The 17,259-nt window shown below is 37.0% G+C and overlaps 4 protein-coding genes across 5 annotated transcripts; 1 reads left to right on the forward strand and 3 right to left on the reverse strand.

Moving 5' to 3' along the window:
* Positions 1–1,008: 1,008 nt before the first annotated feature.
* Positions 1,009–2,415, reverse strand: LOC107923656 (late embryogenesis abundant protein 3). The gene is made up of 2 exons (XM_016853839.2): positions 1,540–2,415; positions 1,009–1,461 (listed from the first exon to the last, which is right to left on the reverse strand). The coding sequence occupies exons 1-2, from the start codon at positions 1,813–1,815 to the stop codon at positions 1,303–1,305; spliced, it is 435 nt and encodes a 144-aa protein (XP_016709328.1). The 5' UTR covers positions 1,816–2,415; the 3' UTR covers positions 1,009–1,302.
* An 894-nt stretch (positions 2,416–3,309) lies between these two features.
* On the reverse strand, positions 3,310–4,470 carry LOC121223757 (late embryogenesis abundant protein 3). The gene is made up of 2 exons (XM_041106085.1): positions 3,840–4,470; positions 3,310–3,711 (listed from the first exon to the last, which is right to left on the reverse strand). Exons 1-2 carry the CDS (start codon positions 4,182–4,184, stop codon positions 3,547–3,549), a joined length of 510 nt encoding a protein of 169 aa, XP_040962019.1. The 5' UTR covers positions 4,185–4,470; the 3' UTR covers positions 3,310–3,546.
* Positions 4,471–10,998: 6,528 nt separating this feature from the next.
* On the forward strand, positions 10,999–12,476 carry LOC107924407 (uncharacterized). The gene has a single exon (XM_041106086.1). It carries the CDS (start codon positions 11,589–11,591, stop codon positions 12,207–12,209), a length of 621 nt encoding a protein of 206 aa, XP_040962020.1. The 5' UTR covers positions 10,999–11,588; the 3' UTR covers positions 12,210–12,476.
* A 1,807-nt stretch (positions 12,477–14,283) lies between these two features.
* On the reverse strand, positions 14,284–16,768 carry LOC107924280 (FCS-Like Zinc finger 8). Of its 2 annotated transcripts, none has more exons than XM_016854641.2 (3): positions 15,616–16,768; positions 14,657–15,519; positions 14,284–14,575 (listed from the first exon to the last, which is right to left on the reverse strand). In XM_016854641.2, exons 2-3 carry the CDS (start codon positions 15,448–15,450, stop codon positions 14,506–14,508), a joined length of 864 nt encoding a protein of 287 aa, XP_016710130.1. In that variant the 5' UTR covers positions 15,451–15,519; positions 15,616–16,768; the 3' UTR covers positions 14,284–14,505. The 2 variants fall into 2 exon arrangements, with proteins under 2 accessions (XP_016710130.1, XP_016710131.1); XM_016854642.2 differs by having other exon boundaries at positions 15,757–16,415.
* Between the last annotated feature and the right edge of the window lie 491 nt (positions 16,769–17,259).

The raw sequence follows: 17,259 nt of genomic DNA on the forward strand, positions 1-17,259 counted from the left end.
AAATGCATAAATTGCACGAAAGCATCTCTACCATGGCCATTTGCTAGAATTAGCTTTTGAACCACCTGATAAACAGATATATGTATTTAATATCACAATCCTAGATCTGAAAATGAAAATGCTTAAGTTTGAGGAAATACATTGACCTTTTATTTAACCTCGTCAATTATTTAGATTCCTTCCATATTTCTATTCATGATACTTACCTATTTACGGCTTCAGTTACTATAATAATTTTATAAAATTTAGAAACTAAAATTTGACTTCTTTACCAATTAATTAAAATAATAAAAGAATTTACAAATTAAAGTTGCGTTTCATCCACAGGGTTGTTTATTTATTTGTGTCAAATTATAAAGTAAAATTTTGAAGATTAAATATACTCTAAGCAAAATAGTGGTTGAATTGATTAGACAATTGGTTCATATAGATCAGTTAAATGAATCATTAAAAAAACATAAAAATAAAAATATTTTAAAAAACAAAGAATTGATTTAATCAATTTTTTAACCTAGTTCTACCGACTCGTACTAGTTCACGTGTCAACCAGTCTAATGCCTCTCTTCGGATTGGTACCCCTAACTGGTTCGATTGATTCAAATAACTATGGCTCTAAATCTCTACACTTCGTAGATTTGAAACTTAATCCTTCAAATTTTATTTTCAAAAGTTTAATATCTCAACTTTATGAATTTAAAATTCTAATTTTATATTATATATAATCACATAATATTTTAATTGAAAAATTAATAATATTAACTATTTAAATTAATTAATAAAAATATAAAAACTAAATTCCTTTAAAAATTAAAACATAAAAATTAAATCTCAAATCCATGCTATATACTAAAAGAAATTCAAAAAAAACTTTTTTTTTCCTTTTAATACATATGTAGCACACATCCTCCGGTTCCTTTACTTGAAATGAAGAAAAAAAAGCGAGTGGGTGTGTGCCTTGTGCCTTAAAGAGGAAAGCCCTTTGGGCCTTTACATTGATTTATAACACTATTAACAAGATTTATTAAAATTTTATTCAAACACATGAAAAGAAAAGAAAAAAAAGAATACAGTAAATGAAACAAATTAAACAATGCTCAAACCATAACATTGAAGTAATCCACACCAATAACTGAACTTGAAACTTGAAATATCTTAACATTCAAGGAAATTAGTTACCACTTTGGAACCCCGCTAAGGTACTACATCTCCATAACCGACTCCTTCACTTGTTGTTGCAAGACAAAACCTGTAACAAAGCTACAACAATAACACACTTATATGCAGGCTTCATGCGCTGTCATCCTAATCCTGCAGGTTCACCTTATAGGCTTTTGACATCGTATCCGCTACTCCACCGGGCCTGACAACGGTTTCTAGTCTGCCTCTCAGCTCTGCACCTTTCACCGCTTCAGCATCTTCACATGTCACAGCTTTATCATGAGGCAACTTGGAAGCAGCATTCTATTGCAATGGAAAATAATTCATCTGAACATGCAATCTTAAATGAATTGATACGTGGGGTCTTAAAAATATACTTACCGTTAATACATCTGAAATGTTAATCTTATGGACGTTTTGGGCAGCAGTGGCATTGAAACTGGCCGCAGCTTGTGCGGTGTCGCCTAACCCACCGCTTTCCCCTTCGTCACCGCAAGAGGCTCTCCTTTCTGCGGCTTGTATTGCATCTGCATCGCTTGATTCAATGGGTGCATCGCCGACCGATACGGCTGCTGTCTCTAGAACTTCTCCGATAGTGATGGGTTCCAGGTCGAAGTATTTGTCCATATGAGGCTTGGGTGGCTGTCCCTGGCTCATTATTATTTTGATTGATTGATACCGAAAATTTTAGAGAATGAGATGACGGTGAAAGTTAAAACGAGGGATCTCTTAATTAGTGGTTTCTATAAATATATGCCGTTGCTGGACCCGCACCGGGATGGAGTTACAATTGTGCTTTGATATTTGACGTGTGGATTTTTCACGTTTCAGCCTGCGAAAGAGACGCTTGGAAATTGCAAGCTCTTTTAGTGGTTCTTTTTGGCTGCATTTTTGGAAGGCTTCGATCAATGCGGGAGGTGCTTTGATGTAGTGGTGATAATGGTCGGGCCGGGCATTGATAAAATTTTAAGTTCATATTCTAGGTCTGGGTCGACCCAAAATATGGGCCTAAAAATTTATCCAAGCTCGGCCCGAAAGAAAATTACTAAACCCGACCCTAGTTCGACCCATATTTAATTAAAAATAAAAAATATATATTTAATATGTAATTCGGATTAAAAGTCTAATATATATTTAATATATAATTCAGGCCGGGCTGGGCCCGAGCCAAAAAAGTCTTAGGCCTCATTTTTTTGCCCAAACTCATATTTTAAGCCTATATTTTTACTTGAACCCTCTCATTTTTCGGGCAAATCGTCGGGCCGAGTCGAATAGCCCAACCCATGATCACCTCTACTTTGATAGTTCATATCTCTTTCCACATGCAAACTAATAATTGCACTTCAAACCTTTTAATATGTAATTGTGTTCCGAACTCTAAGATGAAATTTTTTTTTATTTAAATTCTTTATAATTTTATAAAATTCTAAGGATAAAAATGTATTTTAATCTAAAATAATAAAAATTCCAATTTAATTAGTTAAAAATTTATAAAGATATAATTTATTAATATAATGAAATTACAGCCCAAAGTTTATTGGTTCTTAAGTTTCTTTTCAACATTCTCATCAATTTACCATTTCATAAAATGATAGATAAAACAATTTATTTTTGTCGACTTACTCAACCATTGCACACATAACTCATATCGAAACCAATTAAAATGAGTAATGAAAATTAATACTCTTCAATCTCTTTCCGGTTTTCCAAAAAACAGAAAAGGTTGAAGTACAAAGCATGGCTTGTGAGTTGTGACTGAGGTATGGCATAAAAGTTTTAAAAATGCGAAAGATGATAACACTTGTTTCACTCCAGTATCTGGGTAGTAGTAGAGTAAACGATTTTTCTTTGGCGACAAATTAATTAGATATACTTGATGCTCCTTATCCTTGTAAAAATTGACGCCATGAGTGCAAATTAAGAAGCAAAATAAAAGAGGACAGTGTCAGTGAGATGGCTTTAAACCTTAAGCTAATGTTTGAGTTTGGGGATGAAATAACATATTGTACAACTATGTAAATCTCAGTTTATTAATTCAGAGATCCGAATATATAGAGCAAAATAAATTTCAAGCAATCGACCGTCTTGCTTAACTTACTCAGGCCAAAGTGCTAGCAACTGAGAAAGGTGGGGTATGTAGTATGGAAAGTTGGAAACTATACATGGATTTTCAATTCAAGCTACTACAACAAAACTAATTGTTGTTTTGCTCCCATGGTCAACATACTAATTTACTGCTGTTAGTAACCGCAATTTATTGATTACATTTTTTTATTCGTAAATGGCCAGCCACGGATCATCCATTATATATGCAACAAAGCACGAAGATTTAATTTCTACCATAAAACTGCTTTACTAAAACCATAACATTGGCTACAGAAATGAAGTTCATGGCTTATCATCCCGATTTACCCTAGCAGCTGTGGCCATGGTATCCGCCACTCCTCCTGGTGTGGGCATTGCTTCAGTATTGTTACTCAGCTCCGCACCTCTCACGCCATCAGCATCTTCGCTTGTCACGGCTTTATCGTGAGGCAGCTTCGCACTAGCATCCTGTCGGTCCCAAACAAAAAATAAGAGAATTAGACGAATGGGGGATTTACTTGTTGTCTGCTGTGTAATGTAACTGGTAAAGTGAAGGGCTAACAAGTGTTGGGCTTAATTCATCAAGTCTTTATTACCGACAAAACATCTGATATAGTGATTTTATTGTAATCATAAGCCACACGGTCATTGAAATTGACAGCAGCTTGAGCTTTGGCGCCAAGGCCGCTACGTTGGGTGACGTTACCACCAGCAGCTCTGGCCTCAGCTGCTCGTATTGCAGCTGCATCACCTCGGTCAACCGGTTTGTCGCCAACAGAGATAGCTGTTGCCTCCAAAGCTTCTCCAATGGTGATGCCACTTTGATCACCCGCACCCGTTGGAGTTGGAGATGAAGGCGTAGCACCGGTGACACCGAAAACATCGCCGTAGTCGACAGCCTGGTCGGCTGCTTGAGGCCTTATTGGTTGTCTCTGGTTCATAATTTTCCCTGTAAATGTAAATCAAAGAAGGGGTAATTGGAAGTGGTGTGAAAAGGTGTGGAGGGTTAAGGAGATGCATCAGAGCATATAAATGCGTAAGCCAGATGTATAACTAAAGTCTGCACGTTTCGGGTAGGCAAGGAGACGTTTGGACATTAGGTAAATAGGTGGTAGTGTACGGGCGTAACATCTAGCCTCCAAATACGAACATCTGCGACATATGGCAGAGGATAAGGATTAGGTTTAAGTTGAAGCTTGGTTTGCAGTTTGTTGCTACACTTGTCTGGATCCGAGTTAAAGAGCGGCAAAGATAATGGAGAAAACAAAACCAATCGCAGAAACGGACAGCACAGCACATGAACGTTTTGTGGGGTCACCAATATGAGTTCATCGTCGTATTAAAACATATAGTAGCTGATAAGTTTCTGTGCCCAAGCTGGACTGTGGTCGTAGTTTTGTGTCTGAGGCTATCGTTTGATGATGCAAAGAAAGAATATGTTTGATTAGCTTAATTATTCAGTTTATTATCAAGTTATATATAAGATTAATTACGTTTCTAACTTCTTCCATATTCGCATTGATTACGTAATGAAGTCAGAAAAATGCTAAATTTTTAATAGATATCCAGAAAAAAATTGTAGAAAACAATAAAAAATGTGTATCAATTTACTTCTAAAATTAAGTCTAATCCAAGGCTCAGGGCTTGTTCAGTCATGCACTTGGGCTTTTATCATATGGTCTGATTTCGGCTTCCTTTCTATAAAAATCATCTCTTTTGCTTTATATATAGTTTAGAAATGTTTTGCTTTTGTTTTTGGATCTGCGACGATGAAGATCTAGCAGCTCAAGTTGTTCTTTAGCATACGATTTTAGCCTCTGAGTTCTCTCATTTATCATATTTCAGTGGGCTAAATTATTTAAACTTAGTATTTCAGACGCATAAATTTTATCTCAAAAGTATTAAATAAAAAAACATTTTTTAAAGCCTCAAAAACATTTTATTTAACCATATTTTTATTTCAAAAGTAATTTTTATTTATTGATATAATTACTTATTTCATATTATTCTTCACGTTGCAATCTCAATTTAATTGTATTACTGATAATGAATTTTTTAAAAATTGAGGCTATGTTTTAAGTTTTTATATATTTTTTTAAAATTGTGGAGTGACACATTCAATACCAATACTAAATGCTTGAAAGTATTCCAAAACATTTTTACGTTCTGCATTCTTCAAATACTTTTCAACCGCTGGTTAAAAAATCCTAAATGCATGTCAACATCGTAAATCTGGTAAAAAAAATGAGGTCCACTTTACCAAAGAAAGAACAGTAAAAGGAGGAGCACCCATATATTTAAATATCACTGTGAAGACGGTGACATTTCAGATCCGTGCGAGTGATTCTATTTCCTCTCCCTCTTACCCTCTCCTCCTGTCGCTCATTTTCATGACATCCGTTTGGATTTTTATGGCAGAAAACAAATTCCCATTAACAATTTACGTGGAATCATTGTTCTCTAGCTGAGCAGGAGGAACATATTATTGGGAATTATCCATATTTATGGAAAATCAAAGATATGGGTATCAAATAATAGAAAGTCAAAGATATGGGTATCAAATATTGGAAAGTCAAAGATATGGGTATCGAGATATTTGCATAATAAAATCTGAGATATTTGCAATATATGGTCCCTAATTGTAAAGTGACTTTGCAAGTTGATCCCTGAATCTCAACTATAAATAGGCATAACCATCTCTCATTCTGTATCTCAAACTTGCCATTCTCTACTTAAGGCATTGTTTTCTCTCTCTCTCTCTTTGTAAATTCTCACTTGTATTTTGGAGTGAAATATATTTGGTAGTGCCCGAGGACGTAGGCAAAATTTGTTGAACCTCGTTAAATTCTTGTGTTCTTTATTGTATTATTCTGCATGAATTGTGTGTGTGATTGTAGTGATTTATTGTGCTATTAAATTACGATTGAGGGATATTCTAGCTAGGAAAGACCTGGTACTTAAGCGATCCTTGTGATCCACCTCTCTTTCCTGGGAATTGAACTTAGTGTGATTTTTTAGTACAATAATTTTACTCTTTTACACGCTTCCGCACAACAATTGGTATCAGAGCTAGATTCGTACTTGGGGAATACGATCGTTCACGGCACTGTTCACGTACTGTAGTTGGGATTGAGGAGAAAAAAATGGAAAAGTCATCGTCAAAGACTACTGTGACCAATGCGAAATTTGAAGTAGAGAAATTTGATGGTACCAATAATTTTGGTATGTGGCAATGTGAGATCCTGGATGTCTTATGTCAGCAAGAGCTGGATATAGCCCTTGAAGAAAAACCTGACAAGATGGATGACAAGGAGTGGGCCAAGATCAATAGACAGGCATGTGGAACAATTCGCCTATGTTTGGCCAAAGAGCAGAAGTACTCTGTCATGAGGGAGACATCAGCGAAGAAATTGTGGGATACACTGGAAGAAAAGTTTCTAACAAAAAGTCTTGAAAATAGGCTTTATATAAAAAAGAAACTTTATCGATTCACGTATGCACCCGGTATGTCGATGAATGACCATGTGAACTCATTCAATAAAATTTTAGCAGACTTGCTAAATTTGGATGAGAAATTTGAAGATGAAGACAAGGCATTACTGTTGTTGAATTCTCTTCCTGATGAATATGATCATCTTACCACCACATTGCTTCATGGGAAGGATACAATCACATTTGATGCAGTCTGTAGTGCGTTGTATAGATCTGAGACTCGAAAGAAAGATAAAAAAGATCACAGAGATACAACTACAGAAGTCTTAACAGTAAGAAGTCGTTCGCGCAGCAACAAATCTGGTAGAACGAGTAAGTCCAAAGGGAGACCTGCCAAAGATGAATGTGTTTTTTGTCGTGAGAAAGGGCATTGGAAAAAGAATTGTCCTAAGTTACAAAAAGGTAAAGCTATTTCTGATGCATGTGTAGCGGAGCATGATGAGGAGTCAGACTTTAGCTTGGTTGGCATGGCAATGGCATGTCATACAGATGAGTGGATTTTGGATTCGGGATGTACTTACCATATGTGTCCTAATAAGGACTGGTTTTCTAGTCTTAAAGAACTAGAAGGTGGAGTTGTTTTTATGGGCAATGATAGCGCTTGTAAGACAATGGGAGTAGGTACAATCCAATTGAAGAATCACGACGGCTCAATTCAAGTCTTGACAGATGTTCACTACATACCTAGCTTGAAGAAAAATCTTATCTCATTAGGGGTCCTAGAATCTAAAGGGCTCACAATCACTTTGAGAGATGGATTACTAAAGGTAGTAGCTGGGTTATTGACGGTGATGAAAGGCACAAGAAGGAATAATCTGTATTATTTAAATGGAAGTACAGTTATTGGATCAACATCAACAGCTTTTACGAAAGATGCAGATTCAGAGGCTACCAGGTTATGGCATATGCGATTGGGACATGCTGGTGAAAAAGCTTTGCAGAGTTTGGCGAAGCAAGGCTTGTTGAAAGGTGCAAATTCTTGCAAATTGGAATTCTGTGAACATTGTGTTCTGGGCAAGCAGACGAGGATAAAATTTGGTTCAGCAATTCACAATACAAAAGAAATTCTGGACTACGTTCACAGTGATGTGTGGGGACCTACTAAAGTGGCTTCTTTGGGAGGTATGCACTATTTTGTTACTTTTGTTGATGATTATTCAAGAAAAGTATGGGTGTATCTAATGAAAAGGAAAAATGAAGTTTTGGATGTATTTCTGAAATGGAAGAAGATGGTGGAGACCCAGGCTGGTCGAAAAGTCAAACGACTTCGATCGGACAATGGTACTGAGTACAAGAATGATCCATTTCTACAAGTATGTCACGATGAAGGTATTGTACGACACTTCACTGTTCGAAATACACCACAACAGAATGGGGTGGCAGAACGTATGAATCGGACTATACTGGAGAAAGTTCGATGTATGTTGTCCAATGCTGGATTGGGCAAATAATTTTGGGCTGAGGCAGTTACATATGCGTGCCATCTAATTAATCGGTTGCCATCAGCTGTAATAAATGGAAAAACTCCTATGGAGAGGTAGGCTGGTAAACCTGCTATTGATTATGATTCTTTACATATTTTTGGTTCCACTGCATATTATCATGTAAAAGAATCTAAGTTAGACCCAAGAGCAAAGAAAGCATTATTCATGGGTATAACTGGTGGAGTAAAAGGATACCGTCTCTGGTGTCCTGATACAAGGAAAATAATTTTCAGTAGAGATGTGACTTTTGATGAATCAACCATGATGAAGAACAATGATTCACAAAAGGATAACACAACCAGTGGCACTTTGCAGCAGGTGGAGCTTGAAAAGGTTAATGATGATCCAGCTAATATTGAAGGAACAAATGATGAAGAAGTTTCGACCCAAGAACTTCTACAACAACATGATTCAATTGCATATAGAAGGCCAAGAAGAGAGATTCGTATGCCTGCTCGCTTTGATGATATGGTGGCCTATGCACTTCTAATTGCAGATGATGATGTTCCTTCTACTTACACAGAAGCAAGAAGTAACTCTGATAGTGTAAAGTGGAAGCAAGCTATGAATGAAGAAATGCAGTCTCTTCATAAAAATAGGACTTGGGAGTTGGTGACACTACCTAAAGGAAAGAAGGCAATTGGATGCAAATGGGTATATGCAAAGAAGGAAGGATTTCCTGATAAAAATGAAGTTCGATACAAGGCTAGATTGGTAGCAAAGGGTTACGCTCAGAAAGAAGGAATAGACTACAATGAAGTATTTTCTCCAGTTGTGAAGCATTCGTCTATTCGGATTTTGCTAGCCTTGGTTGCACAATATGATCTTGAACTAGTTCAGCTCGATGTGAAGACCGCATTTTTACACGGTGATTTGGAAGAGGAAATCTATATGACTCAGCCAGATGGATTCAAGGTTGTTGATAAAGAAAATTGGGTTTGCAAACTGACAAAGTCGCTTTATGGATTGAAATAATCTCCAAGGCAGTGGTACAAGCGATTTGATCAGTTCATGAAAGGGTAAAGGTATACAAGAAGTAAATTTGATCATTGCGTGTATTTTCAGAAGCTACAAGAAGGATTTTTCGTATACTTGCTCTTATATGTTGATGATATGTTGATAGCATCTAAGAGTAAAGTTGAAATTGAGAGATTGAAGACTCAACTCAACCTTGAGTTTGAGATGAAAGATCTAGGTGAAGCTAAGAAGATCCTTGGCATGGAAATATGTAGGGATAGAGCTCATGGCAGAGTTAGTTTATCTCAGAAGCAATATTTAAAGAAGATACTACAGAAGTTTGGCATGAACGAGCAGACTAAAGCTGTAAGTACCCCGTTGGCTTCTCATTTCAAGCTTTCTGCACAACTATCTCCTTCGACAAATACGGAACAAGAATACATGTTACAAGTTCCGTATTCTAATGCAGTAGGTAGCTTGATGTATGCAATGGTGTGTACAAGACCCGACATTTCACAGGCAGTTAGTATAGTGAGCAGGTATATGCATAATCCTGGAAAAGGACATTGGCAAGCTGTGAAATGGATTCTACGGTATATTCATAAGACCATGGATATTGGATTACTGTTCAAGCAGGATACTGCACTTGGTAAAGGTGTTGTTGGGTACGTTGATTCTGATTATGCCGGTGATTTGGACAAACGAAGATCAACCACTGGTTATGTGTTTACTCTTGCTGGAGGACCAATAAGTTGGAAGTCTACACTGCAGTCTATAGTTGCGTTGTCAACCACAGAAGCTGAATACATGGCTGTAACAGAGGCTGTAAAGGAAGCTATTTGGTTACAAGGTATGGTTAAAACCTTGGGATTGGTCGAGGAGCATATTAATGTGTATTGTGATAGTCAAAGTGCTATTCATTTAGCAAAGAATCAAGTCTATCATGCACGTACAAAGCATATCGATGTACGTTTCCACTTTGTGCGGGAAATTATTGATGAGGGGAAAATTCACCTTCAGAAGATTAAGACTGCAGATAATCCCGCAGATATGATGACCAAGGTGGTAACAACAATCAAGTTCGAACATTGTTTGAACTTGATCAATATTCTGCATGTTTAACAGTTGAAGAAGGCACTATCAAGTGTTGTTGACAAAGGCAGAGAGAATTGTGTGAAGATAAGATTACTCGAATCAAATCTTCAAGGTGGAGATTATTGGGAATTATCCATATTTATGGAAAATCAAAGATATGGGTATCAAATAATAGAAAGTCAAAGATATGGGTATCAAATATTGGAAAGTCAAAGATATGGGTATCAAATATTGGAAAGTCAAAGATATGGGTATCGAGATATTGGCATAATAAAATCTGAGATATTTGCAATATATGGTCCCTAATTGTAAAGTGACTTTGCAAGTTGATCCCTGAACCTCAACTATAAATAGGCATAACCATCTCTCATTCTGTATCTCAAACTTGCCATTCTCTACTTAAGGCATTGTTTTCTCTCTCTCTCTTTGTAAATTCTCACTTGTATTTTGGAGTGAAATATATTTGGTAGTGCCCGAGGACGTAGGCAAAATTTGTTGAACCTCGTTAAATTCTTGTGTTCTTTATTGTATTATTCTACATGAATTGTGTGTGTGATTGTAGTGATTTATTGTGCTATTAAATTACGATTGAGGGATATTCTGGCTAGGAAAGACCTGGTACTTAAGCGATCCTTGTGATCCACCTCTCTTTCCTGGGAATTGAACTTAGTGTGATTTTTTAGTACAATAATTTTACTCTTTTACACGCTTCCGCACAACACATATTCTGTCTCTCCGCACCTAGCCATATCCAATAACTTCACCTTTAACTATCTCAGGCTAACTTTTTCCGGTAAGTTCTCACTCACTCAGAAGTTTCTCCCCAAAAAAGATGTCTGTCAGCCTACTCCTATTTTAGAATTCAGGGTCTTTTTCCGTTGCCATTTCTTAATTTTTGCCTTTTTTCCTTTCCTTTCCTTTGTACAGTTCGATGATTGATGGTTGTAATGTAGGAGGATCTTGTCTGATTCCAGGCAACAGAGTTGTCCCTTTTTTTTATTATCATGATTTTGCTTTGAATCGTCGGAGATTCTGACCCAATAAATTTGGCACAAAAGAGCGAGAGAGGGGAGTAAATAACATTGATTTTAGTATCGTCTTGTTGCATCTGCGACGATGAAGAACTAGCAGCTCAAGTTGTTCTTTAGCATACGATTTTGGCCTCTGAGTTCCCTCATTTATCATATTTCAGTGGGCTGTAACGAGAATTTATGGATTTACAACAAGTTCGTTTTTTTTATATTTTTTGGGGGATTTATTATAGCACGATTTGAGTAGTTGGTTCAGTGGGTTTTGATTATCCAAATTAACGAAAGTATGGAGACTCTGATTGTGATGGCGCAGCATAGGAATCGCTACTGTAGCAAGGTGAATCCAGATGGGCCAGCCTGGTTTGGGTCATCACCGTCTAGGAATTTCAGATGGATTAATTGTAGGAGTTTCCATTTCGGTGCGGGATTACTCCCTTCCCCGTTCGAGTATGGCGCTGCTCCTACAGACAGACGGCTCTCTTCCCTTCCCCCTTCTTCATCATCATCATCTTCCCCAAATACACCATGTCCGCACTCAAAAACTACCATGAAAAGCTCTACTACTCTAATAAACAACAACAGGGCCACTAAAAATGGTAAGTTTTCTAGTGAGGAGATCTCTGGGGAAGGTTTTCCCTACCGTGAGCTATGGGCTGGGCCTGCTTATTCCAATTCACCACCACCTAGTTCTTTGCCAATACCCAAATTCTCTCTTCGTGTGAAGAGGACGGTGTCACTCGATTTGCCTGCTGCTGACCCTTTTGTTGATGTTCATCCAACTGGCAACTCTGCGCCTGCTTCTCCTACCGGGGAGCTTCACCCTACTGTAGCCGAACTCTTTGGTTGTGATGACTCTGCCACCAAGACTTTACGCCGTATTCTTAATCTTGACAACACTGATAACTAAATAGAGGAAATTAAGGACCTTTCTACCTCCTGTAAATAAGTTTAGTGTGCTGATTTGGAGTTACTTGTAGATTGTATATAAGATTTAAAAGATAGTTGGTAGCATGAATGGTTATGAGGGGAGGTGGTATGTAAAAGTTGTAGCAATATTAGGTGGACAGTCTCCTTATTTTGGTTTATGAATTGATGGTTAGTGAGAATTTTAAGGCTGGTTATGAACATTATGATGGACAAGATGCGCAAGGCATGTGATGTATTGGTTTTGTTAGCTTGGATGCTGATTGTTTTCTCTCTTCTCTGGCATGAAATTGCATAGATGGTTGCCTATATGTCTCTTGCCCCTGTAGAATCTCCATTACATTGTTTTCCCCTAACTGCCCTTTGTTTCTATTGAAATTTGGTTTTGCCCTTTCTATTTTTCTAAACTAGCCTTACCTAAATGATTTTCTTTATTCCTGCAATTATTATTTTCAATTTCACATCATTGGCTGCTTAATTCCCAAATATCCTCAACATACGCTTGTTTCTTTTAGTAAAGATTTCTGTCCTCGACACCCCGCAATCTCACCATCTTTTCCTGGTTTTTAGAAGGAAAAAGCGGGAAGGGTAAGTGGTTATATGTGTCACACACATCGGCTTCTGAAGCTTGTTAGGTTAATCAGCTGCGGCGCCACTGTTGTATTCATAGAGCATGTGTTTCTTGCTTGGAGATTTGTGGATGTTGCCAAGCTACTACAAGATACTCTTTTCCATGAAACCTTTGTTAACTATTACTAACGATTTACTATACAAATATATATATATTTCTTGTAGGAGTTAGTGGGATGAGTATTTGAAGAGGCTTTTGCTAAAGTAGATGCGTCGGATGTTGTCCTTGTAAGAACTATATTGGTGATTGGCACCATATGCTCTTCTGTTACCGTAGTTTGGCCTTTGAGCTGGGTAACGTGAGGACTTCAAATGCTTGCAAACAGGAAATCATAATCTTGGGTCAGAAGTTATAATTTGAGAGAAAAATGGAAAACGAACTGCTTATATTGTATTAGCTTGAAACGCCTACAATTTTTGGATCGGAGTACAGAGGAACGTAATTGGTTTTGTCCCAGCTGGTCACGAAGTACGGTGGTGCACGCGGAAAATGAAGTCATATTTGTACAGACTAGGATTGCCAAACCTTGTGTATCCATTGAAATATTAAATTTCCTTTCAAATAATAGTTACATTAATCACACGCAACTCAAAGGAAAGAAATTGAAAAAAGGAAAGTGAGATCCAATCGTGAATTGGAAAAGGTTGAATGAGTTTTGGACCACGGTCCATACGTGTCGATTTAATAATTGCGATGCCTATATTAATATGTGAGAAAGCAAAAGCATGTGTGGAAGCACTTGGGCCATGCGGTAGTTATTTTCTAGAATTAATGTTTGCTTTGACTCCCCCAAAATCAATCTAGAAGAGAAGCAAATGATCAAAACCCACGTTTCAACTTATACTTGATTACAGTTTCACATGTTTCAGAATATCCCTATTTACCTCCACAATAAATTTGGTTTGTTTGCTATAAATAACGAAGGTCGCTGTTTCTTAGTTTGCTTTATACAAGTGCTCATCCTCATCATCATTATTTCGTGAAAAGGAGCAAGCAATGATGTGGGTTGAAAAAAGAGCTCTCCCTGTTACACTTTAAAAAATATATATTTGGACTTATATATGTGCATCAAGTATCAAATTTCTCGACTACTACTCATATTTAATCGTTTAGCTCCAGTCTTGTACGTATTGATCTTGAAAGAGACTAGAGTTTGGATCTACTTCATTGGATATCAATACTTGGTTAATGTTGGAATTAAGAATTCTGAGATTTTTTGTTTCTCTATTTCTCAACCAAAGTAAGGGTAGGGATTATGATGATCGGAGAGAGGAAGAAAAAACTTGTTGTATCAGCCAAGTAATTGCCTCTTAGCTATGGATTGATGATTGATGTGATTGAAAGAATATAATAATAATAAAGAAAGATAAGGCAAGTTAATATTCAATCATGCATCATTACGTATTGAGAAGCCAAGGGAAAAATGTAGGTTAAAAATCCCATTGCCAATCATTATGAATAATTTACTCAAAAACAGAATTAATCTAATTAAGTCTACATTATCTCATCCTCTCTTATCTCTTATCTGCAGGGGAGAGGGAAAAAAAGAAAAACGAAAAAGAAAAATAAAGAACTGGGAATATTTTTGGTTTTATGGAATCAATGATTTGCAAATCCAAAATAATTTATTCAGCCAGTAATGAAATTCTCAATTCTCGTCTCCATCCAGGAGCATTTCTTGGTGTCGGCACTCTTGACTGCAAAAAGCTTTCTCACCTCTGCATATAAATCAAATTATGCATTTTAAGTGACTTCCAACCTAATAGAATCAAAATTATCAGGCAAAAAATAAACTGAACCTGTAAATGTAAATGTCAATTTTCTGTTGAAGATTCTTCTTGCATGTGTGACAAAAGCTGAGGAAACTCTCTGGTGCTGGTTTGGGCTTATTATCCAATACACTGCAGTAGTTCTCCACAACGCAGTTGTCAAATATATGGGTGGTTCTGGGATTAGGACCGTGAGATATGACGCATGTATAATCCTCAGACAGCTCCATTTCCCTAACGGGCAGGCATCCATTGAAGACCCGAGGAGAATCCTTCATATGGATACCGTAATTGGGAGAGGCAAATGCAGGTGTCAAATGTGAATTCCTGGTCTTGATTCCAAAATCAGTGGGAGAAGTAGTTGGAGAGACTAAGGAAGGTGGGAGTATTGGTGGAATCTGAACTCTGAGCTCGGTCCCAAACAAGACCTTTTTCTTATTACTTGCCTCGCAGCAACTCTTATTTTCAGTTTGGTTTTTGTTAAGGAATGTATCAACTATAGCAAGAGCAATACCTTTTGGTTCTGAGTTTTCAGGTGAGGGGTGTGTGTTATTAGGCGAGAAGGGTTTTGGGGATTTGGGATGGTTTCTGTCCAAGGCAAAGGGGTTACCAAAAGGAAAGAAGGGTTTGTTGTCAAGGATTGAAGTAGGGCTCTTGAGAGATTCGGTGTCGGGAAAGGCTTTTGAAGTGAAAGCTTTAAATCTTGGAGAATCGAAGAAAGATGGGTTTGGTTTTGTGCAATTCTGGGCAGGGGATGCTTGAGAGCTGAGATCAGCCATTAAAGTTTGCTTGCTGGTCACTGCTCTGGACCTATTCCTCAGCATACCTACCTATCCTCTTTTTATTAGATGGATATCAGAATCAGACCCCGCCAAATTTCTAATATGAAACAACTGCAAAAACAAGGAAAGAATCAGATTAATTAAGAATAAGGAACAAGAAATTGAAAGGAAAGAGAGGGGAAAGTCAGAAAAAAGCCAGCAACTCACCTGGAAATGATTAATATCACTCACACCACCATGAATTGCTGGCCTGCTTGAGCTAATCACGAAAAAGAAAAAAAAAACACCAAAGCTTTTTTTCTTTTTTAATTATAATTTTTTATTATTTCAAGATTCAGAAACGCATACTCTGGGAAATTGAAATGCTTTCTAAATCTCTGTAGCCTCCATGGCAGAACATTAAAAAAGAAACAAAAAAAAAACCGGTTTCCGTATTTCTCTTGTCTTTTTTCCTTCGATCAACTGCCTCAACAAGGACAAGACTCGATACCCATCATAATAACTCGCATGCAAAGCACATGATCAAGAGCAGGCACGAACAACTGCTCCGCCATTTGTTTTTTTCCCCTTCGTTTACTGCAAAAGAAGTAGTACCTATCTAAAGTCTCTGAGAGTTTCAGGCAAATATGGTATAAATGTTTGCCACTCCCAAAACCATCATCAATCTCAAGTAAAATCAAATATTAAAAAGATAAAGCTCTCTCTCTCTCTCTCTCTCTCTCTCTGATGTTTGGGACTTAATACTTTTCTGTTAGTGGGCTCTCGTTATTTAGATCGATTTAACCGTGCCAATCTATTTTCCATTCAGTTTTTTTTCAGCCCTGCAAAACTTTGCAAAAGAGAGAAAAGGTAAGAGCCAAAAAAGACGAGAAAACTAAAGAAAAGTGAAGCTTAAACAGGTAAGAGTTTCGTTGTTGGGTGTGGCTTTTAAAGAGAAAGATAGAAGAGAGGCGTATGCATGCGAGATAGTGGGTTCTTACTTCTTACAGTAAAAGTATGACAAACGTCCAGCAATAATTTCTCCTTTTTTTTATAATTTTATGTTGTAAAAAAACTGAAGTGAGTTTTGTCCGTTGGTGGATAGAATTTCGAGGTCCAGATTTCAATGGTAATTTGTCCTGACTTTCTTGGTCTGTTGTCAATCTTTCACTGTTCTCTGCAGCAGGTTTTCGAATTCAGAAATAAACGTATGCACTCTCAAAGGAATAATCATTATTTCACGGCTGAGCACAAAATAACTTTACCTTGTACCGCTTTTCAGTATTTACAGAGACCTTTTTTTTACCTTTTTTTTCATGCATGAAGATGTAACCTAGTAAAAGAAAAACAACAACAATTTTCAAGGATGAAAATGTGGCTCACGCCTTCAATCTTTAAGCTTTTATTTAATTATATAGATTAAAACGTGATGGACCATGGGGTTTATAGTTTTGGTTATCTAGCACCCAAATCAGACTGTTTTCTCTTCAGTGCCCCCCCCCCTTTTTTATTTTGTAAATATCACTTGGGTTTTTGAAGTTCTGATAAAAGACCCAAACCACTTTCACAGTTCAAGTTACCCAAATTTTGGTTAGATTTATATAATTTTGACTTTTTCAAATGTTATGGATAGCAGCAGTTAATTCACTGTTTCAATTGGTGTCTAAACTTGAAAGCGTATTCATCAACTCTAACCCTTTAATATCATACGTAGTTTTGTCGCATTCGCTCTCGACTTTCTCTGGTGTATTTACTCTACACTGATCACTCTGTCTAAACTCTGACGCAAATTAAAGCAGAGCAGTGTTGGTGTGGGAGGACATGAAATGGGACCTGAAACTGCACTTTGCTTAACCATGTAATCAAAAGGTC

The sequence above is a fragment of the Gossypium hirsutum genome, chromosome D11 (genome assembly GCF_007990345.1).
Source record: "Gossypium hirsutum isolate 1008001.06 chromosome D11, Gossypium_hirsutum_v2.1, whole genome shotgun sequence".
NCBI lineage: Eukaryota > Viridiplantae > Streptophyta > Magnoliopsida > Malvales > Malvaceae > Gossypium > Gossypium hirsutum.